This window comes from Manihot esculenta, chromosome 2, assembly GCF_001659605.2.
Source record: "Manihot esculenta cultivar AM560-2 chromosome 2, M.esculenta_v8, whole genome shotgun sequence".
NCBI lineage: Eukaryota > Viridiplantae > Streptophyta > Magnoliopsida > Malpighiales > Euphorbiaceae > Manihot > Manihot esculenta.
Genome location: NC_035162.2, coordinates 8,359,390 through 8,384,899, shown reverse-complemented (window position 1 = coordinate 8,384,899; position 25,510 = coordinate 8,359,390). Strand labels below are relative to the sequence as shown.

Below are 25,510 nucleotides of genomic sequence, written 5' to 3'. Positions count from 1 at the left end.
TTAATTGATTTTTTTTTTCAATTCTCTTACATTTAATGAAATAATATAAATTCTTTAAAATTCCACAACCAAAATACCAAGTAAAATGATTTATTTCAGCTTTAGAAATGGGTATCTCTTCATAATGGATAATCATCTTCAAGATGAATTATATTTTTATCAAATTCATTGTCTAACAACAATAATGGAAACAGAAAGGAAAGAGGGAGCATCGATCATCGCAACAACTTCTGAACAGTACTGTTGAAGACAATTGTGATAAGGACATCATAAGCCTTCTCTGTAGGATGGTAACTATCCCAGAATACATATTTTGTGTCATTTTTGCACGTTAATGGATCATCGAAGCTATTACAAAGGTAAGTAACCTCAAGTTTTCCTGTGCCGCAGCATCCTTTTGTTGCAACTTCAAAGCCTGCATCCACACAAAAAATGAAAAAAATCCCATTAGCTTGTAAAAATGGCAGACTCTTGTATTTGCTTGGATTCATTGATGATGTAGTATACCATATTTGGCAGGATTTTGGATGAGAGAGAGCAAAGGATTGTAGACGTCGAGATATAAGAGAATGGAATCAGAAAGAGTTGAATTGAGAGAATTCATAGCAGAGATTAGCTTGGAATTGAAGAGGGTTGCAGCTTTATTAGCATAGTCTGCACACTTTCTTTGTATGCCTCCACGTGTAGTTCTCTGAGATGGCACACACCCAAGTGGTGGCATGCTCAGCACCCCAAATCTTCTTGCTCCAAGTCCATGGAGTTCCTGTCAAACCAATTCTGTTCCTCTTTACGTACGTACTTCAAAACTACTATTTTTTTTAAAAAAAAAAAAAGAAATTCCCCTTTCCGAATTCTGATAATATCCTATTCAAAAATAAAAACTACGTACAACATAGCTCACTACCTAGATTTTTAGCAGCAGAACTTGAACATTAACATTCCTTTTTGGTATAAAATCAAGTATTCCATCCTATTGAGTTGATCTTTAAAAAAAATTATCAACCACTCATTTCATAATCGCAAACGACTTCGTCATGAATGACACTTAACCAACTTCTTGACTTTATATGATTATAACTAATAACTAGTTTCCAATTTATCTCTAACAATCACATGTCACTTATTATTAATACACTATTTATTTTTAAAAAATATAAATATAAATTAGAAATTGAGTAATTATCAACGTATATATTGATTTAGTTAGGTTAAAATTGAAACTAATTTTATGATAAACTAAAACTGATTAAATATGAATATATTAAAATATTAACTGTTAAAATTTTTGGCTGCTTATAGTAGCAGCCAGTGAAAATCAGTTGACAAATACAAGCATTGATACTGCTTGTGGCCTACCAACCAAAAGCTATTCAATCCAATTTATAAATAGCAGTTAGAGGTTGAAAATTAATTGTATTACGATTTAAAGGACAAACCATAATCAATATTATATTTCCTATCAAACGTTTTAAATAAAGAAAAATGATTTAAAGAGTAGTCTCCACATGAATTCCTTATTTGGTATAAAAAAAATTTATAAAAATTTAATTTAATTTTTTTATTGATTTTATTATTTAAAATAAAAATTATTATTTTTAAATTTATAATGAATTGAATTTACTTATAAATTTCTCGCGTATCTATATATATATATATATATATATATATATATATTTAATATAACCTAATAATGTGCATCCGCTCATATATTTATTATTAATTATATATATATTTATTAAAATAATGATTAATAAATATTTATAAATTTAATTTGGTGATAAGTGTATCTCTCTAAATTTTAAAGATCTCATATTCTAATCGCTCGATCCCATTTTAAAAAAAATTGTTATAATTGATATTTTTATATAATTTTTTTTATTTTAAATAATATTTTGTAACTATAATTGAATTTATAGTGTTAAGCACCTGGATAAAACTTGAAGCTATGCCAACCAAGAAGTCCGCATAGGAATCAATAGTGTAGTGGGATTGCCTGAATGGAGTAGAATAATAAGTATTAAGAATATCATTGCTTCCTGTGCAGATTACGTATATGCTTTTGGATACTATTGTTGCACTTCTTTCTTCTCCAACACCTGACTTTATCTTATTTATGTATTGTTTGAACTGTTGTAATTGATCAGACAAGGAAAATGCAGGCTGCAGGAATCCATCAAAATGGGAAACAATTAATTACCTCATCAGAAAATTTAATGAATGTCTTGGCAAAGACAATAAGAAGAGAGAGAAGGGAAGATTACGGGTATGTTGGAAGTGATAGGATCATAACCACCTCCGCCGGAGGCAAAGCAGACTCCTGTTAGGAGGTCTTCAAGCTTCAGGTTTGGATCAAGATACGCCGGCAAGAACTTCTTTACACCAAATGCTTCAGCTGATAAAAATTCATGCACATATATTATTACGTAAATCATTTGATCAGTTCAGTCATCATTTTGGAAGAGTACCTATGAAGTCTGAGGGGACTCTGCCATTGCTGAACCTTCCAGTTGGTTTTCCACCAATGAAATCTCTCCCATAAGGAGGGAAGTTGCACTTGGCACTAGATATAATCTTGTTGTTGTTGCCTGTATCAACTATGGAGTCTCCGAACACAAGAACTGCTGGAACTGTTTCATTGTTGGGTAATTTTATGGTAGGGACTGCAGCATTCAGGTGAAGTAAGCTTGTCACAAGAACAAAGAAAATGAGATAAGGAAGTGTAAATCCAAGGCTTTCAAAGAAAAGCTTCATGCTTGAGAACGAGAAGTGTGCTCGTTCTTCTTCTGGGGGTTATGACAAGTACTGGTGATATAGGACACTCGTCGCAATGATACATCATAATCTTATTTATATATCATAATCTTATTTATTTATGTGTTGGTAAATATTTATTGGACACAAAGTTAGATATGAGGTAACGGTTGGGGTGCATAAATTTCAATTTTTTTTTTTTTAAATTTATTTTCTTGGATAGATGACAATATGATGAGATTGATTGTTTTGAAACTTGATTGATCTGATTTATTCAATCAAAAACTTCCAGAATCAAGTCTATGATCCATCTAATTATTTGCTCTTAAAATAGGATTTTTTAAAATTATTTTTATAATATATTTTATTATTTGTAATATATTAATATAATAATACTTGTAATTAAATAATATCAGTAATATAATATAATATCATATTTAAATTTAAAAATAATTATTAATTTAATTAATATTAATTATAAAAGTACTGTTTTTAATATATTATTATAATAATATTATAACTAAATAATAACGATTATAAATTTACTGATACGTAATTACTATATTTTATATATTTTATTATTTTTAATATATAATAATATTATAAAAATTAATAGTAAAAAAATGGTACACAAAATATTTAAAATTATGATATTATTTTATTATTAAATATGTATAACATTATTAAATTATTTATAATTTATTAAAAAAATTAATTAATTAATTTAATCACACAATAAATTAATTACTTTATTTATTTTTTCTCTTTAATTTACCTTTTCTTCTAACTATAAATAATTTAATAATTAAATATAATATTTAAAATTATAATATTATCCTCTCATTATAAAATTTGTTGCTATGAGCTGGAATTTATGGCTGTGAAGAAACTTCAACTACTTGAGCAGTTTTTTCATTGTATCCTATATCTCTCTCTCTCTTTTTTAATAATTTAATTTAATTATTTTTTCATAATTTTTTTGTTTGTAATTAAAATTTTATTTTTATTTAAATTTAAAATATTTGAATTAAAAAAATTGAAATAATGTATAATTAATATTGTGAGTTTTGTCTTATAAAATAAATTATTTTAAATGAAACCTATATATTTGTGCTATTAATATCGCAACTTATTTGTAACTCAAGGGTCCTTTTGAAATTTACGTGTGAATTTTTTCTATTTCCTACTAAAATTATCAATCAAAATATCCGAAGCCTCATTGGTGGGCTTGCATTTTCAATGTAATTTTAGAAAGACGACAAAATAGATATTTTCCAGATCCAGCAATTTCTGGTGCTGATGATGTTTTCTTTAAACAGAAGGAAAGAGTTGAACTGAACGCAAAAGCTGGCCCTCTTAACAACTCGTCTTAATTGTAGAGAAAGCAAGTGTCTTAAATTTTGGAGTTGGGAAATTAAGCGTCTGAAACTTAAGAGTTATTACGTTAATTTTTAGTCTCTTTAATAAAAAAAATATTTATTTAAATTTAGTCCAGTATAATTTAATTAATTATAAAATATAAATAAATAATTTTTTTATAAAATAAAAAAAATAGAATCCATATATTTATATTTTGAAATTTACTTCATCAGTGATAAATCAAATCATTTAAGAATTTCCTAGAATGAAAAGCCATGCATCAATTTTGCTTATCTCAATTATATTCATATCCAATTATCATTAAAGAGAGGGTTAGCAAGTACCCTTAATAACTTAATAAACTCGTTTTCAGAAAGCTACAAAAGCTTTTGTTTTATTGGTTTAATTAAAATTATAAAAAAATAATTTGTTTTAACTTTAAAATTTCTTTATGGTGTTGAGCTAAGCTAAACACATCAATTATATTCTTTTGTTTTTCTTTAAAACTTATTGGAGAAAACTGTTTTTGATAATTTTTTTTATAGTATAAAAATAAGTTTGCTTAATCTATAGGTTTCTCTCTTTTTTTTTTTTAAATTAATTAGAGTATAAATTGACTTTTACATTTAAATGTATACAAAAATTTTCCCGAGAAAATGACAAGACTGCAGAAATTTATGTTAGCGAGCGATGATAGAGCTATCCAACAAAAGCACTTAATGAAGTGTTTAATCAAGTAATTATATTAAATTTTTACTATAGCTTTGCTGAATTTTCACAGGGGGGGCATGTGATGTCTTTTCAGAAATAGCTAGCTAGACAAAGCTCACGTTCTCTCACAGCTTTTGTCAATTTGATAACTTTTGCAATTATTGTATATATTTTAATTTTCATATGTCAAGCTATTACATCTACAAAATCTAAAACCTTATTAGTCAACTTTACACAAAGACAGGAAGGCAATCAACTAGCTTTTTCTCTAAATAATTAAATTAACAGAAAAGATATTAAAATACAATACAACTGATCTGCCATTCTTTTTTGCTGTGGTAAAGGTAATAGTAAGGTAGTATTCTATCTGTTTAATGTCACAATATGTATTCTTTTCTTATTTTTTTAAAAGGAAAATTATAACATGAATCTATAGATTTTCACGTCACACGGTAACGGTGAATTATTAGTGAATAATAATATAATATATAACAAATTTTATATATTAAAAAAATAAAAATTGAACAAATTGAACTTAGGATAATGAAAGAACTTCAATTTTTAAAGAGAAAAAAGTAATGTGATAGATTAATAGTAACACTAACTTGAGAAGTTCTCGTGTTGCACCAATTCAATCAAGTTTAAGTAAATCTATTAGAAAAAATATTAGAATATAATTGTTAAAAGTAATAAATTTTATATTTTTTTCTCTAATGTAAAATAAATTCTAAAATTTATTATTTTCACAATTATATTCTAACATTTTTTTAATAGAATTACTTTAAATTATGTTCATTAATTATTACTTGCACTATCGTTAATTCCTTTTTTTAAACTTAACATCCCATTCCCATATCAGCTGCCTGATCACTACCCATCCCTAAATAAACCTCTAATTAGCTCTAATCCCAAAATTTTATTAATGGATTTTTGCTGTTTTAATCTAGGAATGAAAAATTTATTATTTCATTTTGATTTAAAATTTTGTTTTGATTTAATATTATATTATCATATTAGTTTGGATCAATCTTAGATACATAAAAAAATATTTAAAATTAAGAAAAATAATTTATATTATTGTAAATAAATTCAGTAATTTCTTACCATTAACTTTTTTTTTTTTATGTAATATTGGTAGGGGTTATTTCCCAAATGGATCAAACATAGATTTCCCTTTTGCTTTTTTTAATCATATCAGCGACACTGCCCAATTTTTAGCTCATTTTCTGTATATTTTCTATGCTTTTAGGATTTTTTTAAATAATTTTAAAACTCATAAAAATTATATTTGATCTCTCATTTAAATTTTTCTGTATAGGATAAAACTTATAAAATCGTAAAAATTAGCAATAAAATAACTGTTTCAAAAACTAAGTTTAGATAAATAGAATTAAACTAAACTATTATTTTAAAGAAATTAAACGTTTTAAACATTTTCAAACATCACGAATGTCATATGTATACGATCATATTATTTCACATTAAAATTTACGAATATTGATGAATTGCACAATTAATTATTATTATTATTATGGATGGATATTGGATGACACACTAGTCTCAAGTATGTTACTATATATTATGACAAATATAGAAGTTCAGGCTGAAACTCATTTTATACCTTTGGCACTGTGTGAAAAAAAAGACCAAGGCGTCCATTTTATACTCCTAGCATTATCGATATATTATGTTATGTTTAAAAAAACGTCCCGAAAAACACCCGTTATGGATCAGACACTATTAAAATTATGACAAGTTAATGGTGGCATTTTAATATAAATTGTTTATATTGTACCACATTCATCAATCATATATCTTATTAAACTAATTTATATTATGTTTTTACTCACAAAACTCTAGTAGCTTATCCTTTTACGTAACCCCAAATTTGTAAAGTCAGAATTAGCTATTTTATATTATGTTTCTATTTACAAAACTCTAATAACTTAGCCTTTCATGTGTAACCTTAGATTTGTAGAATCAGAATTAGCTCGAAAGATAAACAATATTTTATAGTATAGCTTTTTGTAATAATATAGTTATAACATATTGTGAATTAGAATTGTATTTTGCTCAAAAATTTCTTTTACAATCTCTTTATCAATGATCTTTTTATATAAAAATTTTAAATTTAATTTACATTTGAATCTAACATAAATATGTAATAATAACTATACTGAAACATTTGATGAGAATTTTAATATGAACTTAAGTTTTTAATTATGTTTGTATAGATATATTGAGTTTTGGTTCATGAGATGAAAATATTTTTAAATATTTTTAAAATCATATTTGAGATTATATCACATGTACATTAGGCTTGCAGGCTCCAGCGATTTTAAGTAAATTTGAATTCTAGCATCTACGGGCAGTTCAATTTTCAAGTCGGTAGCGGTACAATTTCCAGATCATGTACCAATAGCAGCACCCTACTGCCGGATATCTTTCATGGAAGTTTTATTTTGAGATTGGAGAAATAGTGTAATTAATTTGGGCAGCTGCTGGCTTCCTAAAGACTATAGCAATGCATTTACAACTAACAATAATAATAATAATAACAGAAACATGATGCAGCTTGGATAGATTCTTTAAAGAATGCAGTAATTACAGTTCTCTTCAGAAATTCCTCGCATGCGTTGATTGATGGATGCATAGCTAGCATTCTATCATCTCGCCTCCCCACCCCACCCCACCCCACCCCACCCCAAAAATTAAAAAGCAACTAAAAGTTAGGGATTGAAAACAAGCTGAAAGCAAGGTTTCATCATTCTGGACAAGAACCATATGACACCAAGAGCATCTTCAACCCAAAACACTATGATCAAGCTTCTTAAAAAATTGACAAATATGATGTTCAACTGGATTCACTTCACGAGGAATAAAAACAAAATAAGACGATTTGAGAGGATGATATTGGCATATAGTTGCTATAAAAGAGAAGTGATTATGTCTGTACTGGATTATCATTTAGAACCTCAAAGCAGAAAGATAAAACAGCAGTAGGACAACCAGAATGTGGCAGTAAAAGGCCCACGGCCAGTACCTAGTCGTCTTTGCTATGTATGCCTACGAGGCCTCCAATGTGTTGCAGATGACTCCTCTGCTAGCCATTAATGAATGATGATTGTTATAAAAAAAATAGAAATAAAAAAGGAAATAAAAAACCTGTTAATTATTTATGGTGCTTTCATCTTCCTCAGGCCTCACAAAGAACTCAATAAAAGCTATTCGGCTAGGTTGTTGATAGCCAGCAGCATCCACATGGGGATGTGCAATAGATGATCTTCCAACTGAAACCAGATGCTGAACTTTCAACATTCCACCTCTCCCAATGGTCAGTTTGCTTCCTCTGTTGTCTTTAATAACACTGCTGGGTATATTAGACGTTGTTGCTCGAAGGAACTTGTATTTATACCTACTCACACAAATAAGACAACCAGAAAGTTTTAGTGTGGTGTGGTGGCAGAGGACCGATGCCTTTGATTTAATGAACTAAAAACAACTGGAGATACCTGTAAGAGACTTCATGGTCACAATGAAATGCAATTAACAGATCGGTATTTACGTAATACATGAACTCTATCTGCAAAAGAGAAAATAGATTTAGGCTTGTGGAAATAGTCAAGTCTCATAACCAGCACTTGATTGATTGTATATGAAATTCACCTGCAAGTCTCCATGGCCTTCACCTCTGAAGGTTACAGACGGGGGTACTGGTTTTAGAATAATCTGGATGCTGGATCCTGGCCATTCAAGATCATCAATAGCTTCCTTCAATGCTGCAGACTGCATTGCAAGCGTAATGATTTCAGACATTTGTACAAATAGAAGATAGGCAAGATTGGCCAAATAAAAATAAAAAAGTAGACAACAAGAATCTCTCAATGTAGTGTAGTGATAGCACATTGATAAATCCACAAGTCTCATCATCAGAGGACAAAATAATTATAACCCATCATATCAGTTGCTTCAAGAGATTAAAGCACTCAATGGTAAAGTAGCTAGAGAAACTCTTTTCAGTCTGATTCCAAAAACATAAAGATATCCCTTGAAGGTTGAAGCTTAAAGACCCATTGGATTAAAAATTCATTGCTTATTACAAATCCTAAACTCATACATTCAAATGAAAGAAAGAATAGAATATTGGAAGGAAAACTGACAGAAGCATCTCAATGATTTTCAAAATGAAAAGAAATGAAAGAAAGGACGAGAAAACAAAAGTTACAATTACATTAGATTTCCAGATCACAGACAATGTGATCATTTACTCTAAAACTTCAATAAAGCATCAGTCCCAATTTCTTCGGAGTTGGCACCTGGGAGGCATTTGAACCATATCTCACCATTGACTATTTTCTTCAGGAAACATGCATGCTAAAATCTTGTGTTAACAAAATTAGAAGATTTTTCAATTAAAGCAAATATCAAAAGGCCTCCAGGAGACAATAATATCATATCTGCATTCTAGAATCAGATTGAATTGCTAAAGCAAGTTGGCTCTTGAAGACAAGTATACATCAAAATTTATCTTTAAACATTAATATCTGAAGGCATAGTATGTAAGAGGTACTAAATAAAATGATAAACTTAGGAAAATGACCAAGTTGCAAACAACTGAGAGTCTAGGACAAAAAAGAATAAATTGGTGCTCCACTTACATGTAAATGCATGTACCAGAATAATACCTTAACAGTAAAACTTAATGGTGTAGTTCCCGCAGGTTCAAAGTTGTAGTCCCATGAAAATGTATCTGGAATTCTTGTCCTGATTTCCGCATAAATACAGGCATCAAGTGAATCAACAGACCTAAAACATTTGACGGATGATATGGGTTATAGCAGAATTCATGGACTTCAAAACCAAATACAGGAAATTACTTGATTGTGAAGCTGTTGTAGCCCAAAAATGGACGTCTACTGACCAAACCAATGCCAATCTCTTAAATACTAACGAGTCTAACCCACAATGATAAACCATTATGTGTTTTTTTTCTTGGTCAAAGAATAAACCATTAGCTTAACCAAACAGATTTTCATGATTTTGATAAATGAAATTTTATTTCAATGAGGAAAATAAATACATAAGAAGAACAACATATGTTTCATCCATGACTATTTACAATTTTTAAAATTTTCATCTCTTCCATTTCAATGCATGATCATTTAAATATTTTGTATTACAATACGAGTCAACACAGGGAATTTGATATTCACATGAGGTCTAAGTGCAAAGAATCACATCCATCATAATCATCCTAAGCATCATGTGAGTTGCACATTAAAGTTAACATTCTGGCAGCAAACAACAAGCAGAAATGATTTGTTTGGTTGCTGAAAGTGCAAATGAAATGAAAACAAGAGAATTTTGAAACCTCTTTAACTTTTCTTGGTTTTCCACAAATGAACTGTGCAAAATAATTGCTGTACACTAAAGGGGTGCTTTATTTCCTTCAAGTCCAACATGAAGAAACTCCACATTCAATAAGTTAATACTCCTTATCCTAAATATTCTAAGAAACCAAACCCAACAATTAGATAGATTTTAGACCTAAAAATTTTTACTAATCAAGCAACTTAGGTCCAAACGTTCTGATTTAAGAAAGAGGAATAACTGAGAACATCACTGTACTTGAGAAGAAGCTGCATGTCCGGTCCAGGATATTGAATTTCAATTGCAGTTGAATGTCCAGGAACTGAAAATGTGTTCAAGCAATCAACAAAAAGCCCTAAGCTCACTCCAAATCTAGGCCGCCCTTGAGCATTATATTGGTATTGGACAAAAAGCTACAAAGAAACATCAAAATTTCCAGATTCATTAAACAATTATGTACAAGGGGAAAAGGAATAGAGGGAGAGAGACTTGTCCTAATTTTCTCAGCTGAAAAAATAAAACTTGAGAGGGTAACAAATAGAAAAAAAAATAAAATATAGATGAGGTATAAGAAACTAAAAATGAACTACCATACGTAGAAAATCTAGTGCCTATTAAACCTCCCAGCTTTCCTTCATTTTCTCAGCACTTAGAAAAAGTCAAGGAGTTAAAATCAAAAAAAGGAAATGGAAAGTTGAAAATCAATGGTTTGCTTTTGGTACCTCCTTTTGGAGATAAACTTTAGCTTGAAGACAACCAATCTCCTCAACTATCAAAACAATGCCATGCTCTGATAATTCCACCACAGCATCCTAATCGTAACAATAATAGATAGATAAAAAGTACGTATAGAACAGTGAAAAAGACCTACAGCCATTGCAACCAGAAATGTGAAGGGAAGAGAGAAGAGGAGGAAAAAAATAACTCCTGATACTCTTTGGTTTTTCTGTTGGGCCCAGACCTGTTGGCGTTTCCATCGAACTGCAGAGAAAGCATCAACCATCCCTTGGACATTGTCAAGCTGGCACACCAGGTCAGGTGCCTCTGGCTCTATTGCTGATGAGCTCATGTTCTTCTTGCCTTAATTCAAGTCCTTAAATATTGTATTTCCAAAGTCCAAACCTGCATACATGATTTGATGTGATAAAACCATTTCCTTTTGGCACATGACTTTAGATATAATTTGACATTCAAAGAAGTTGAATCTATTAGTAACATAATGAATACATAATTAACAACCTCATCCAGTTATCAAACATTTTTGAATAATCACAAACTATTTTCAATGAAAAATTTAAAATTATTTTTCTTTTCATTTTCTTTCAGGAAATAAAATAAAATAGGTCCACCAGTACAAGAATCTCAATTTAGATCTGCAACCCAACATTATCTCAACCTCCTTGCTAACTGTTAGCTCAAACTGCATATTTTCCAACCAATCACCCAGAAATCCCTTCTTCCACTCACCATGCTTCATCTCTCCATAATTTCCTCAAGAGCACAAAAGACCCTAGCAATCATATCTCAGATTCGACATAAGAACGAATAGTAAGAAGGAAGTCATAGAACTATCAAGATTGAAGATACCCCATTAACATAACAATACAGTAAAAAACACTACTACTCGCACATGCATAAAAATTATGTTGCATTGCAATAGGCTAAGCACTGATAGGGTTTAGGCAAAAATAACATGAAAAGATGTAGTTAACAAATAAAGAAATTTGGAGAGAAGGTTAAAAGTAATACCATCTCTAGCAATCTTGACAAAAAAATTTTGAGCAAAAATCCAATTATTTCTATCTATAAGTCTTACTTTTACTAAACACACACTCACCTGAGTAGAGGAATTTTGAACCTTAAAGAATCTAGGACATGTCATTTCTGAATCACAAAATTTTCTTCACTCCCTATTTCCCTATTTTACCTTATTATTTGCTTTAAACTCTTCTCTCCCTGTTTCCTCCACTGGACTAAGGACTTGAATTTCCTCTACGTCCCATGTAAAATCCACCCCTTTAGAACTTGAATTGTAATTGCCAACCCATAAAATGAGAGAAAGAGAGGCAAATTCAGAGAGAAAAAATAAAGGTCCATTAAAGGATAAGAGAGAAGAAGAAATGGAGAAATCAATTCTGTATTTACTCAACTTCTTATACAAGATTTTCTAGCTCATGCTGAACATTTAGTAAATAATCTGAGTCAGCGACTAATTAGTTACCTAGCAACTCTAACCAACTATAACTACAAAGAACTGCAAAATAAAATAAAAGAACAAACTCAAATCTTTTTTTTTTTTTTAAATTTCACTTTCAATCAATCTTAAGCAAACTCAAAAGCAGCATAATCGATTTAAACACAAGTGAACCAAGTCAATGGATTTAATTCCCCAGGTAACGTAATACGATTAAAGTATAACTCAGAAGCAACCAATTAAATGTGAATCAAAACCACATGAGAATAGAATTGAAACCCGTCGTGCAAAAAAAAAAAAAAAAAAAAAGAAGAGAGAGAGAGAGTCCTCTTCCGTTGAATCAAATCAGAAGTTGAACAAATTCAACATTGCACCTTAATTCTGTGGTTTCCAAAGTGCACGGAAATAAAACCAAAATCGGAGAAATAATTACCTGAATTACAAGATTGGGGGACTAGAGCAAATCACCGAGTTTAGGAATCGTCCCTCTGATGCAACATTTTCTCTCTTCTATGAATTTGGGCTAGTGACCATTATCTCAATCAAAAGCGTCGCTGCAAATGTAAGCCACAGCCACCAAGCTCCCAGTCTTTTTAAAAAAGTCCTCCCCTTTTTTTCATTTGGGAATTTTGATTCTCGCGCCAGTTCTCCTCCCTTTTCTTTCCCACCTTGCTCCTCCTTGCGATCAAAACTTTAAATTTCAAACATTTATGTAAATTTACATTTATAGTTAAAATTATAAATAATAAAATTTTTTTTTTCGATTAATTTATTATTATAATTAGAATACTAAATGGAATGTTAAAAATTTAAAGATAAATTATATAATGGAGTGCACTTACTTTTTTTTAATTTATTATTTAATACGAAACTCACTCATTAATGTTTTTATTTTGAAAAGTGATATTAAAAAATTTATTAATTAATTTTTTATTAATTTTTAATATTAAATATTCTATTATTTAATTTTTATAAAAAATTATATTAATTGATTTTTAAATTTTAAAAAATATAAATTAATTAATAATGTGGCTGAATTATCCCTTTTAATTAAAATTATTTAAAATTTTTTTATAATATTTAATAATTAAAATTAACAAAAATTTAATTAATATATCTCATTGTTAGAATTTTAAAATTTCAAAAATCAAAATTGTAATTTTTTAATAATAAAATTTGTTGAAAACAATATGGAGAAAAATTAATATAAATTAATCATATGAAAAGTATATTGACATTCTATTTTACCACAAATCATTTTATTCTAAAAGACTTTTTCATGGGTGTTAATATATTTTTAAAATTAAAAAATTAATCAATAATTTTTTTTTTTTGGAAAAAGGGCACTCTACTTAGGCATTTTTTTTGTTATAGATTATAATTTTACAAATTTTCATAATTATAATTAAAATTTTTAATATTAAATAAAAAATTTATTTTTAAATTTATTATAATTATAATAATTTTTAAAATTAATTCTAATCATATTTAAATTAATTCACATGAGACACTATTTATTATTATTTTATATAAATAACTTAATTAACTTAAATTAAATTTTAATTAAAAATTTAAACTCTTAATTACTTAAAATATTTAATTAAAATTTTTATTTATATAAATAAAAATTAAATATTTCAATTATATAATTTAAAAATTTTATATAATTAAGAATTTAAATTTTTAATTAATATTTAAATTTAATTAATTAATTTACTTATATTATAATAATAATAATAATAATAACAATAATATAGTATGATGTATTTAAAATTAATTTAAAAAAATTTTAAATTATAATAAATTAATAATTAAAAAATTTTTATTTAAAATTAAAAATTTTAACTATAGCCTCAAAAACCAGAAAGTAGTGGTTTTTTTAATCTAATATATATATTTTTTTTATTGCCGTTCAATATAATATTATTATAGCGTATAATTTACCCGAGAGACCGGCAAAGCACGGAATGCTTAGAACAATGCGTCCTCAACATTCAACGGGATGGGCGGCTTAGATTCGATGAGCTCAATTATTTGTAGCCGTGGATGAGCAAATGGTAGAGAGTCTAGAGATCAAGGCATTGCATAGACCTGAAGAGCGCGCGATCTCAGCGATCTAAGCAGCAAGTACCTTGACAGGCGGTCGAGGACCTTGAGGTTCGTAGAACACAAAAGTCAAAACGCAACCTCGATTACAATTAAGATCGTGTTAGAAAGAGAGAGAGGGAGAGAGAAAATATGATTGCGGACGGAGTGGAAGACGAAGAGAAGTGGCTAGCGGCGGGTATTGCCGGCCTTCAACAGAATGCGTTCTATATGCATCGAGCTCTGGTAACCATTTTTTCCTCTTTAATTGTTTGTTTCTCGAGAAAACAATGGAAGATTTGTTATAATTTCTCTGGAGTGAGTGAATTAACTTGTCTAAAACCCTAACTTTTTTCAGGACTCGAACAATCTCAGAGACGCTTTGAAGTATTCAGCACAAATGCTCTCGGAACTGCGGACTTCGAAGTTATCCCCTCACAAGTACTATGAACTCTGTAAGGCTGGTCCTTCAAGATCTAATTTATAGATCTAAATTTTCTTTCAATCTTATTGGATTGATACTTGACTTGAGGGAGGATAGTATATACGTTTTGTTTGTGATATGTGCTTTGATGACATAGACATGCGAGCATTTGATGAATTAAGGAAGCTGGAGATGTTCTTCAAGGAAGAGACACGGCGTGGTTGCTCCATTATTGATCTGTATGAACTTGTGCTGCATGCTGGCAACATATTGCCTAGATTGTAAGTCCATTCTCATTTTCAAGTTTTTTCTTCATTCGTTTTAATGTTGATAACGTATGGCTAACCTTCTTCGCGTATGTTAGAAGAAAATACGAAGATTGCACCTAAAGACCTACGGTCACAGAAAATCTAAGCAAGCAATCACCTCTAACCCTTTTGTTATTTAGATTATTGTTATCTAGACTCACCTGCTATGTTAGATCCTCATGAGTAGTCGCTCATGCTCTTGGGGCATGATTAGTGTTATTCTGTTGCAAACAAAGCAACGGACTTCTAGAACACGTTCACATGATATAATATTTTACGTTCTATGAGTCAAATGTTCTTTACTTTGATACTACCACTCTTCATTCTATCATGCTGTACCCGTGTGTACATGGAATATGTGTCCGATGCATATTCATGCATTCAGACACTTGAGGGACCTATTCATATATGGTTAGCATAGCATTATTTTCTCTCAAGATGGAGAGCATATAATTAAAATAATTATTTAGTTGTATTTTGGAAGATATATTTGGTTGTATTTGATCACCTATTTAAATTATAATCATTACTATGTAACTTTATATTTCTTTATTCTAATTTATTATATAACATATCTAGGCACCTGTGTCTAAATTTAGATCCACATTCCAGTATTTTCTATTTAGAAATTTAGAAAGTTGACAAGACATGGAGATATGCACCCATTTCTAACACCCGTATTCGAGTCCAAATAACATAGGTTCTTTATAAGGAGGTACACTGACCAAACATAGGGGCATGGAAATTTGGAAGATGGATATGGATTAATTTGGGATAGGTACCAAAAGTTCTTAGAGCCAACAATCTTGACAAATTTGTTCATTCTAAGGTGATCCCACATTAATTCAAATATAACAGATATATAATATGTTGATATTGATAGACAAAGACAATCTAGATGTTTGTATCATTCTTCTAGTTCGATATCATTTGGTTGGGATACAGCAAAAAATTTTGCAAGTTAGAAGACATGACATATGTATAGAATTAACTATTATTTTCCGTAGTCAAGAATCAATATCTAAATAATATAATTCGTGAAGAATATAAATACATGTATGCATGTGTATATACATACTTTTTGTAAGGAGAATCTTGCTTGCATGTTGGATTGCTTAGTCAAGAGATTTCATCAATATAATAAGTGTTATCTATTCTAAGTGATAGTGCTATGGTTATCTCACTCTGTGCCGTTCCATCTTTCAGATATCTCCTCTGTACTGTAGGGTCTGTATACATAAAATCTAAAGAAGCTCCTGCAAAGGACGTCCTTAAGGATCTTGTGGAAATGTGTCGTGGCATTCAGCATCCTGTACGTGGTCTCTTCTTAAGGAGTTACCTTTCTCAAGTCAGCAGGGATAAACTACCTGACATTGGTTCTGAGTATGAAGGGTAAGGATATTATGTGGTTGTTATTGGTTTCCTTAAAATTGAACTTTTGGGTAAAAGTTGTTTGTTTCTGTGGTTTTGGAGAGAATTTGAGATGTCATGTGACCAGTTATGTCGAGTGGTTCTTGTCAAGGTAGATCTTGTCAAATCGAGGTCCAAATAAATAGTTAAATCATAAGATTTAGTACAAAATTTATCAAAATTAATAAACAACAGTACACATGTCATTGTAAAAAAAAAAGATAAAAAATATATTTTGACATATGTGGAGTGATCATATGGCAAAATGTGATTAGAAAGCAAGAAATGTGGGTCCTTTTCCCACAAACCTGATAAGGAAAGAATTGGGTGAATCTACCAATTTATTTATTCAAGACTGCATCAATTCAGGCATACTTGTGATTTGACATATAGATTCAAATTGCTAGTCTGGGAAGGGGGAAATCGATTCAAATTGAGAATCATATGATTCTAACAACTATAGATAATTTATGGTTTTGTGTGGCAGAACAAGGCAACCCATCTATTTAGCTGTATTTAGAGAAGGCAAAGAGCTTTGAAGTGCTTTTGTTACCCATTAACCCATATTATAGGACCAAGCTGATAACATAATATTGGCATCATTTCATTATTTCATTTGTATCTCTGCTTTGCATTGTGATTAGAACTGACCTGTATTGATTCCTTGAATCCCTTCAGCGATGCTGACACAGTCATGGATGCTGTGGAGTTTGTGCTGCAAAATTTCACTGAGATGAACAAACTGTGGGTGCGGATGCAACATCAGGTTGGTTGAAATATCTATGATTACCTGCTCTCATGTTTGGCATGCATCTCAATGCTTTGCATGTCATAAAGGTAACATATATCTTGGGGGCATGATTTCTGGTCATGCAGGTCTCATACTGCTTGTGAATCATTCATACTCTTAGCTGATCCTGAGTTGAGGCTTGCTGTCGGGCTTTCTGGTCTGCAGGGACCTGCCCGGGAAAAGGAGAAGCGGGAGAAAGGAAGGAACGAGCTACGTGATCTTGTAATACCAATAGCCTTGTAAATGGTTATTTTCCACAATGCAACTGTGTAGTATATGTGCTGGACACATGGACAGCTAAGTGTTTTCTCCCTGACATTAATAGGTTGGGAAGAATCTGCATGTCCTCAGTCAGATAGAAGGTGTTGACCTTGATATGTACAAAGATACTGTACTTCCAAGAGTCCTTGAACAGGTTTCAACCCTTTTTTTTTTCTGTTGATGGTTTATGTTTCTAAAGTTTTTTTTTTTCTACATGAGACTGCGATATCTTGCACTAATTCTGGATCTCAATTATTTTGACAGGTTGTCAACTGTAAAGATGAACTTGCTCAATTCTATTTGATGGACTGCATTATTCAAGTCTTTCCAGATGAGTATCACTTGCAAACTCTTGAAGTCTTGTTGAGCGCCTGCCCCCAGCTTCAGGTATGAACTTCCTGTTAGTTTTACTTATTTACTTCAACTTTTTTATTTATAGATTCTTTGATGCATCAGTTGACATTTTTACATTGGCTATTCAAGGTTATCTTTTGCTATGTCCACTCCTCATTGTGTATTTTGTTTTACAGCCATCTGTTGACATCAAGACAGTGCTTTCTAGACTGATGGAGAGGCTCTCGAATTATGCAGCTTCAAGTGCAGAAGTCTTACCCGAGTTCTTGCAAGTAGAAGCTTTTTCCAAATTGAACAATGCAATAGGGAAGGTAAGATTAAAAAATGGTGATATTGAAATTTTGATTATCTTGGCCCCCTTTTTGTTTTCAGTTCTGTGGAGAAGGCATTTAATGACATCTGATGTAATAACAAATTTTTATTATTAAATTATGTGCATATACTTAAACCTGGAAATATAATACTTATTGATGCAGGTCATAGAAGCACAGGTTGATATGCCTATTTTCGGAGCTGTGGCCTTATATTCATCTCTGCTTACATTCACACTCCATGTCCATCCTGATCGGCTGGATTATGCAGATCAAGTGCTGGTATACCTCACTTGCTAAACTATTTTTGCATGTTCAAGTTTGTGTTCCTAAGAATTATGAAGTGAAAACAACTGCAAGAATTGGGAAGAAAATTCTGTTAAAAAAAAAAAGAGATTGCGAGTAGTTGTGCTTTTCCAAACATTTCATGGATGAGCACCCTTGTAACATCTGTCAATTTGGTTTAGAAAAATAGCTTTAAGAACTATTCTTCTTTTTGTAAGAAATGAGGAACTTGCATCACTGAGTATAATTTAGATTTTGAGTAATATTTAACTGTTATATTTAACTATTTGATTCTTTTTTTAAAAAAAAAAAAAAAAAATTATTCAATTTAAAGTTAGTTTGCAATTACATTGTTCCTGCCATTGCCTATGGTGTTCATAATCCTCCTTGAATTACCTGTTCACATGTTATTGCTTCAAAATTTTTGAGTTTCAAGTGGTTGGATGACATCCTGAGAGGGGAAGTGTGAAGCATGTTTAGTGTGGCACATTGTTTTTGGGGATGGAATTGGATCCAAGTGAAAAAAATCCTTGAAATAGCAAATATGTTTTTGGTGGTATATTTCATAGCAAATGTGTCTTACCCTATATCACTTCATATGTAATCTCAGTTTTATCAAGATCCTTGTAACTGTTACTGTGTGGGTTGCCTGATAATATTGTGGAAAGTGGAAACCACTTATATTTGCAATGTGGGTGTCTATTCCGTTTTATGTATTAAAGTGACTTCTTGTCTAAATTGATCAGGGAGCATGTGTTAAGAAATTATCAAGCAAAGGAAAGCTTGAGGACAGCAGAGCCACAAAACAAATTGTGGCACTTTTAAGTGCTCCTTTAGAGAAGTATAATGATGTTGTCACTGCCTTGAAGCTTTCGAACTACCCTCGAGTCATGGAATACCTTGACAATGAGACAAATAAAATCATGGCAACCGTCATAATCCAAAGTATAATAAAAAACAAAACACATATTTCTACATCAGACAAGGTATGTTTCTCTCCCTCTCTTCCTTGCCTTTATAATTCTCTTCATAATCAGACTTTGTTCATGTTATTTGTTAACCTTTATAATTCTCATCATAATCAGACTTTGCTCATGTTTTTTTTTATTTTTATTTTTTGTGTAGGTTGAGGCATTATTTGAATTAATCAGAGGGCTTATCAAGGATTTGGATGGAAATCATGAAGAGGTTTTTTGGAGTTTACTCCACTTTTGCTGTTACATAATATTTTGCATTATCTTGAGAAATAAACCTTCTATATGCCTTTTTGGATTTTCCACCAATGCATTTTGCGCTTTCTTTATATTGTTGGCACTTAATCACTATTTTTTCTTCTTTCTTCTAGTATGCTTATCAGCCATCACATGTATTTATGTTTTTCAATGTGTTATTTCTCCACCTCTAGGTTGATGAAGATGATTTCAAAGAGGAGCAGTATTCTGTTGCACGTCTTATTCAGATGCTGCATAATGATGATCCAGAGGAAATGTACAAGGTATATGATTTATTACAACATGAACACCATGTATCTTTCTAAAAGTTAAATTGGTACGTCAAGATTTGTTTGACTTCTAATACTGAAGGCCATTAGTGGGTTGATTTATAACTTTTCTTCAACATCTAGAATTATAACTTTTAATTTTGAACAGTTTATTTTGGTGTCATTGTTTTATCATTAGATGTCATGTAATTGGATTTGAATTTTTGCCTACTTTTTTCAGTTGCTTTATTGACTTCTGCTGCATGTTGCAGATCATATGTACAGTAAGAAGGCATGTCATGACTGGGGGACCTAAGCGTCTGCCCTCCACAGTTCCTCCTCTTGTCTTTTCTTCTCTTAAGGTTTGCTTCAGTGTATGCCAATGTGTTTTAAATGATATGCAGTTGCAAGTCCTAAAATATGGACAGTTGTTTATCTTCTGCACTGGCAATATGCATAATAGCCAATTATTTGTTGTGAATCGGGCTGTATTTCATGATAAAATAACTGAAAATATTTTCTCTAAAATCTGACAATAAAGGTTGTCTCCATTCTGCTCCCAAGGAAAGCAAGTTCCTCAAATTTTCCATCTGCATCAATGACTAGCATGCTTTTTCATCTTTTAGCACTGCAATTCTGTTTACAACATATCATTTATATATTGTTTGTGCGAGCAGTTGATTAGGCGACTGCAAGGCCAAGATGAAGGCCAAGATGAAAATCCTTTTGGGGACGAGTCATTGACTACACCAAAGAAAATTTTTCAGCTTCTGAATCAGGTATATTTTATTTTATATTGTCTTGTCTTTTATAAATTCATGTTAATATCTTGGCATATTTGGTGATGCAAATGTTTATTTTTCAGACAATTGAGGTGCTGTCAACTGTCCCAGCACCTGAACTAGCATTTCGGTTGTACTTACAATGTGCAGAGGTATAATGATACTCAGCCTATTAATATCGAGGGTCTGTTTGATGATCGTGCATCTTGTAACTTGATTATTTGTTTGTTTTGTTTCTTGGCTTGCTTATTAATCAGGCTGCCAATGACTCTGATTTAGAACCTGTTGCATATGAATTTTTCACCCAAGCATATATTCTGTATGAAGAGGAAATCTCTGTAAGTTGTCCCTTAACTATGTAAATAATTAACATTCATAGAGTCTGGATGCTCAAGTTTATCCATCTATGCTGGTCCATTTAACTAATTAATGCCCCCTTGCTGTAATAGGATTCTAAAGCACAGGTGACTGCGCTGCATTTAATAATAGGGACTTTACAGAGGATGCATGTCTTTGGTGTTGAGAATAGAGATACATTGACACACAAAGCGACAGGGGTAAGTGTTTCAGCATTTGGTAATTTTAAGTTAATTAACCCACTATAACTTTTAGTGCTATTTGTACTGATATGAGACCTTTGCTTGGAGCAGTATTCTGCTAAGCTTTTAAAGAAGCCTGACCAGTGCAGAGCTGTTTATGGGTGTGCCCATCTCTTTTGGGTTGATGATCAAGATAACATGAAAGATGGGGAGAGGTGGGTACCAAGCATTTAGCATTGATGAAGGCCATAAATTATCATTATGGTCATATCTTTGCAATTTGTTATGGATAGCAACTTGTAATCTAGTATTTTGCCCGCAATTTGATGTTCTATTTGGGCATTGTATCACAGTGGCGTTTTACCCGAGTGAAAGAGGCTAACAAGGGACCCATTATTTTGGCCCTCTTTCTACCCCCTTCCCCCTTCGTTTATTTGTTTATTTGTTTATTTGATGGGGATGGGTGGGATTTCGAAGCTATGACACACAGAATTTTGTTTCCTTTGTGTTATTAATTTGCTATTTATGTATGCAGGGTTCTAATTTGCCTAAAACGTGCTCTAAGAATTGCAAATGCTGCTCAACAAATGTCCAATGTGACGCGAGGTAGCACTGGATCAATCACCCTCTTTGTTGAGATTCTGAACAAGTAATTTTTCCTTATCTGAATCTACTGGACTATTGCTATTTCCATTTGTTTATTGTTGTGTTAAACTTTAATCTCTGAAGATAGAAATCCTAAGTTCTGCTGTATTTGAAGGTATCTATATTTTTTCGAGAAGGGGAACCCGCAGGTTACTGCTGCTTCTGTCCAGAGCCTGATTGAATTGATTACCACTGAGATGCAAAGTGACTCTAGTACACCAGACCCTGCTGCGGATGCTTTCTTTGCCAGCACACTGCGGTACATTCAGTTCCAGAAACAGAAAGGAGGAGCAATTGGTGAAAGGTACGAGGCCATCAAGGTGTGAAGGGGATGATTGGATATGACAATATGACTTCCATTTTAATGATTCAAATGTAATTGCTGCCATTGACTAGACCTATGGAACGCGGTTTATGTGCTTCTATAAGCCAATGTTGAAACCTGTCTGCTTATTGGATTAGTACCGAAGTCTTTCACCACATATTATTGATGGTTTAGGAATTGACCGAGTAAAGTTCGATGATGTCTATTATGATGAGGTTGTGGTAATATGATACCATGTTTAGCTGTGTTTTACATTTGATTTGAGTTGTAATGGAACTGTGTATTACGTAAATAATCTTTCAGAATATGGGTGACCTGTACTTAAATTGATGTGTTCTTTTGTCTGGTCGACTGATCACGAATCATATCAACTACAATAGTCTGGGTTGTCTGGTCTTGAATTGATCAACAATAAAATGAATGTGCCTTGACTAACTGTAAAACATAAAATTTTGAAAAGAAAAACCCCGTTAATTTATGTGTTGCGCCTTGCGCGTGCCGCCTGTCCCGGAGTGGGTGCTTCCGGGGGACGAATTTTGTGCGGTGACATGCCACATGGACATGGATTTTTTTTGTTTTGTTTTGCCAAAGTTTCATTGCAGGGGAGGAACAGATACAAGGCAGGTTTAACTAAACAAGAAAAAAAAAACGACCAAAAAGCCCATAAAGGTCCAGCAAACTCGGTCTATACAAATAAGGCTATTGGGGTCAAAAAGTAGTCCTAAACAAGATCGATCCACCAAGGGAAGACTTGTATTAGAGGCTCACTTATTTCTCCAAGTGTTTCTCCCATGCGGCACTAGCAAACTCTCAAGTGAGCAGGTTAGTCAACCTTCAGACCTTGCTAAGGTTGCAAGAAATTAGTAAAGAAAATACGAGTTTGTAAGTAGAAAAGCAAAAGGCGGTAGAAATTTGACTAACGATTTTATTAGCTCTCTAGGATGCTTTACGATAAGTGTGGGTAGCTTTATACGTTTTTACAGCAGTTATAGGCACTTCTACTTCCTTAACATGTGGTGGAGAAACTGTTTTGGAGGTTTTAGAAAATTCTATGTACAGTATCTGCCTAGAAGAGTTGGAAATCATCTAGAAAATTCTGGCTCTAGACTAGTCAATTCCAAAACCTTCTTGTGTACAAAGAACTTGCTCGTTGAACCTTGTCTCGCCTGGAAGCTTCTGACACGTGCTGGATCCGTCTGGGGCATTCTGTGGCATTCTCACGCAGACTAGCCCATACGATAAGCCGTGAGCTCCCTGTTAACCCCTAGAGAATTCTCGCAGTTGTCCCTCATAGGCCTATGAGTCACGCTCCTTGGAACCTCTCATCCGGCAAGAGCTCTTTCTGGCACAGACGCCATTTGCCTACTGGGCTGGGCTATCTGTCTGACCCATAGGCCTACCATCATGGTCAGCAGCCTATGGGCTGATCATGGTGCAAAAAATTGGTGGTGAGACTTTCAGTAGGCGACATTATCTCCCACCCATTCCAGTGGCATCCTCATCGCTTTGCTATTCTCATAGGCCACAATTTGCTCTTTGAACTGCTAAAGTTCGTCCAATGGTTCTCAACTGGCTTCACTATTGGGCATTCCCTTCCACTTGACAAGCAACTCTCTTGTTGATGCCCGATTGATATGACGTATCGCCCGGTCTGAAATGATAGCTTCTACCTCCTTATTATGTTGAACACGAACACCCCCCTAATGCTCTTGTGAATATACTTCGAGCAGGATCCTCCTTATCCTCTAGGAAGAGCTTCAAGAAACTTACGTGGAAGACATGGTGGATTTGATAGTTGGCAGACAAACCCACCTTATGTGTTTGCTTCCAAGTCCTTTTGAGAATGGGATAAGGCCCTTCTTACCTTCTCAATAACCCCTGATGGTGGCCCCTTATTCCTTTTCCAAGCATATAAAGTTTGACTAGTACCATGTCTCTTTCTTTAAACTCTCGTGGCCTCCTTTTCTTGTCTGCTCATTTCTTCATGCACTTGGCTTCCTTAGTCAAGCGAGCACGGGCGGACTCTTGTTGCTCTTCCCAACCTTTGGCAAACTTGTAGGTCGCAGAGCTCTTGACTGTATAGCCCGTAGCAATACTGGTGGGAGTATTAGGCTGCTGCCCCACAAGGACTTCGAAAAGACTCCTCCCTATTGACTCACTTCGTAGCAGGTTGTAAGAGAATTGGGCAACATCAAGCAACTTAGTCCAAACCCACTGGTTGGCGCTCACATAATACCTTAGGTATAACTCCAGTAAGGCATTCATCCTTTCTGTTTGGCCATCTGTTTGGGGATGCATAGAAGTAGAGAAATTCAGCTCTGTCCCCATTAGTTTGAATAATTTTGTCCAAACCCTGCCAGTGAATCGTGGATCTCTATCATTCACAATTGTCTTTGGAAGTCCCCAATACTTAACTGCATGTTTGAGGAACAATTGGGCAGCTTATTCCGCCGTGCAGTCTTTCAGAGCTGGAATGAATATCCCATATTTTGAAAATTTGTCCATCACAATAAGGATCCATTTGCATCCCCTTGAAGGTGGCAGCCCACAATGAAGTCCATGGAGACATTCTCCCATGGCTTATCTAGTATGGATAGTGGCTCTAAAAGTCCCAAAGGTAGCTGGTTCTCTACCTTGTCTTGTTGGCAAACAAGGCAAGTCTTCACATAAGTTTCCACATCTTCCCTCATTCTTGGCCAGAAATAGCTCACCATAAGTAAGGCCAATGTGCATTGAATACCCGGATGTCCAGCCCATTTGCTATCATGACACTCTCTCAGCAACTCCCTTTGAGTGGCACATACAACTTGCGCCCAATGGTGTACAACAGGTCCCCTTCTTGCCAAAATCTTCTTAATTTCCCCTCTTTGGCTAGAGCAATGTAGCTTCGTGCTAAGGAGTCCTGCTGCAGTCCTTGCTTTATCCTTTCCTATAGATCACTAATGGGCTGACTAATATCTGCCAATTCACCCTTGCGGCTTAAGGCATCCGCAACCATATTTGCCTTGCCCGATTTATACTCCATGACATAATCAAACTCGGCATGGAAGTCTTGCCATTGAGCCAGTTTTCCGCTGCGTCTGAAAGTAGTTAGTGGCCACGTTATCAGTCTTGACCACAAACTTG

General features: G+C 32.6%; 3 protein-coding genes across 6 annotated transcripts; 1 reads left to right on the top strand and 2 right to left on the bottom strand.

The window, feature by feature from the left end:
• Positions 1-74: 74 nt before the first annotated feature.
• On the bottom strand, positions 75-2,816 carry LOC122723147 (GDSL esterase/lipase EXL3-like). The gene is made up of 5 exons (XM_043954477.1): positions 2,466-2,816; positions 2,262-2,392; positions 1,927-2,160; positions 508-763; positions 75-415 (listed from the first exon to the last, which is right to left on the bottom strand). Exons 1-5 carry the CDS (start codon positions 2,749-2,751, stop codon positions 216-218), a joined length of 1,107 nt encoding a protein of 368 aa, XP_043810412.1. The 5' UTR covers positions 2,752-2,816; the 3' UTR covers positions 75-215.
• Positions 2,817-7,559: 4,743 nt separating this feature from the next.
• On the bottom strand, positions 7,560-13,070 carry LOC110608553. Of its 3 annotated transcripts, XM_021747808.2 has the most exons (8): positions 12,819-13,070; positions 11,153-11,313; positions 10,914-11,003; positions 10,450-10,604; positions 9,507-9,627; positions 8,488-8,607; positions 8,334-8,404; positions 7,560-8,236 (listed from the first exon to the last, which is right to left on the bottom strand). In XM_021747808.2, exons 2-8 carry the CDS (start codon positions 11,258-11,260, stop codon positions 7,990-7,992), a joined length of 912 nt encoding a protein of 303 aa, XP_021603500.1. In that variant the 5' UTR covers positions 11,261-11,313; positions 12,819-13,070; the 3' UTR covers positions 7,560-7,989. The 3 variants fall into 3 exon arrangements, with proteins under 3 accessions (XP_021603500.1, XP_021603502.1, XP_043808965.1); XM_021747810.2 differs by lacking the exon at positions 10,914-11,003; XM_043953030.1 differs by lacking the exons at positions 11,153-11,313; positions 12,819-13,070 and having other exon boundaries at positions 10,787-11,003.
• A 1,268-nt stretch (positions 13,071-14,338) lies between these two features.
• Positions 14,339-22,710, top strand: LOC110609300 (vacuolar protein sorting-associated protein 35A). Of its 2 annotated transcripts, XM_021748778.2 has the most exons (21): positions 14,342-14,716; positions 14,829-14,925; positions 15,052-15,175; positions 16,409-16,594; positions 17,291-17,378; positions 17,568-17,624; positions 17,728-17,817; positions 17,928-18,050; positions 18,194-18,328; positions 18,494-18,610; positions 19,360-19,599; positions 19,739-19,801; positions 20,019-20,108; positions 20,366-20,455; positions 20,771-20,872; positions 20,959-21,027; positions 21,133-21,213; positions 21,325-21,432; positions 21,526-21,629; positions 21,950-22,063; positions 22,175-22,710. In XM_021748778.2, exons 1-21 carry the CDS (start codon positions 14,624-14,626, stop codon positions 22,383-22,385), a joined length of 2,382 nt encoding a protein of 793 aa, XP_021604470.1. In that variant the 5' UTR covers positions 14,342-14,623; the 3' UTR covers positions 22,386-22,710. The 2 variants fall into 2 exon arrangements, with proteins under 2 accessions (XP_043810035.1, XP_021604470.1); XM_043954100.1 differs by lacking the exon at positions 21,526-21,629 and having other exon boundaries at positions 14,339-14,716.
• The last annotated feature ends 2,800 nt before the right edge of the window (positions 22,711-25,510 follow it).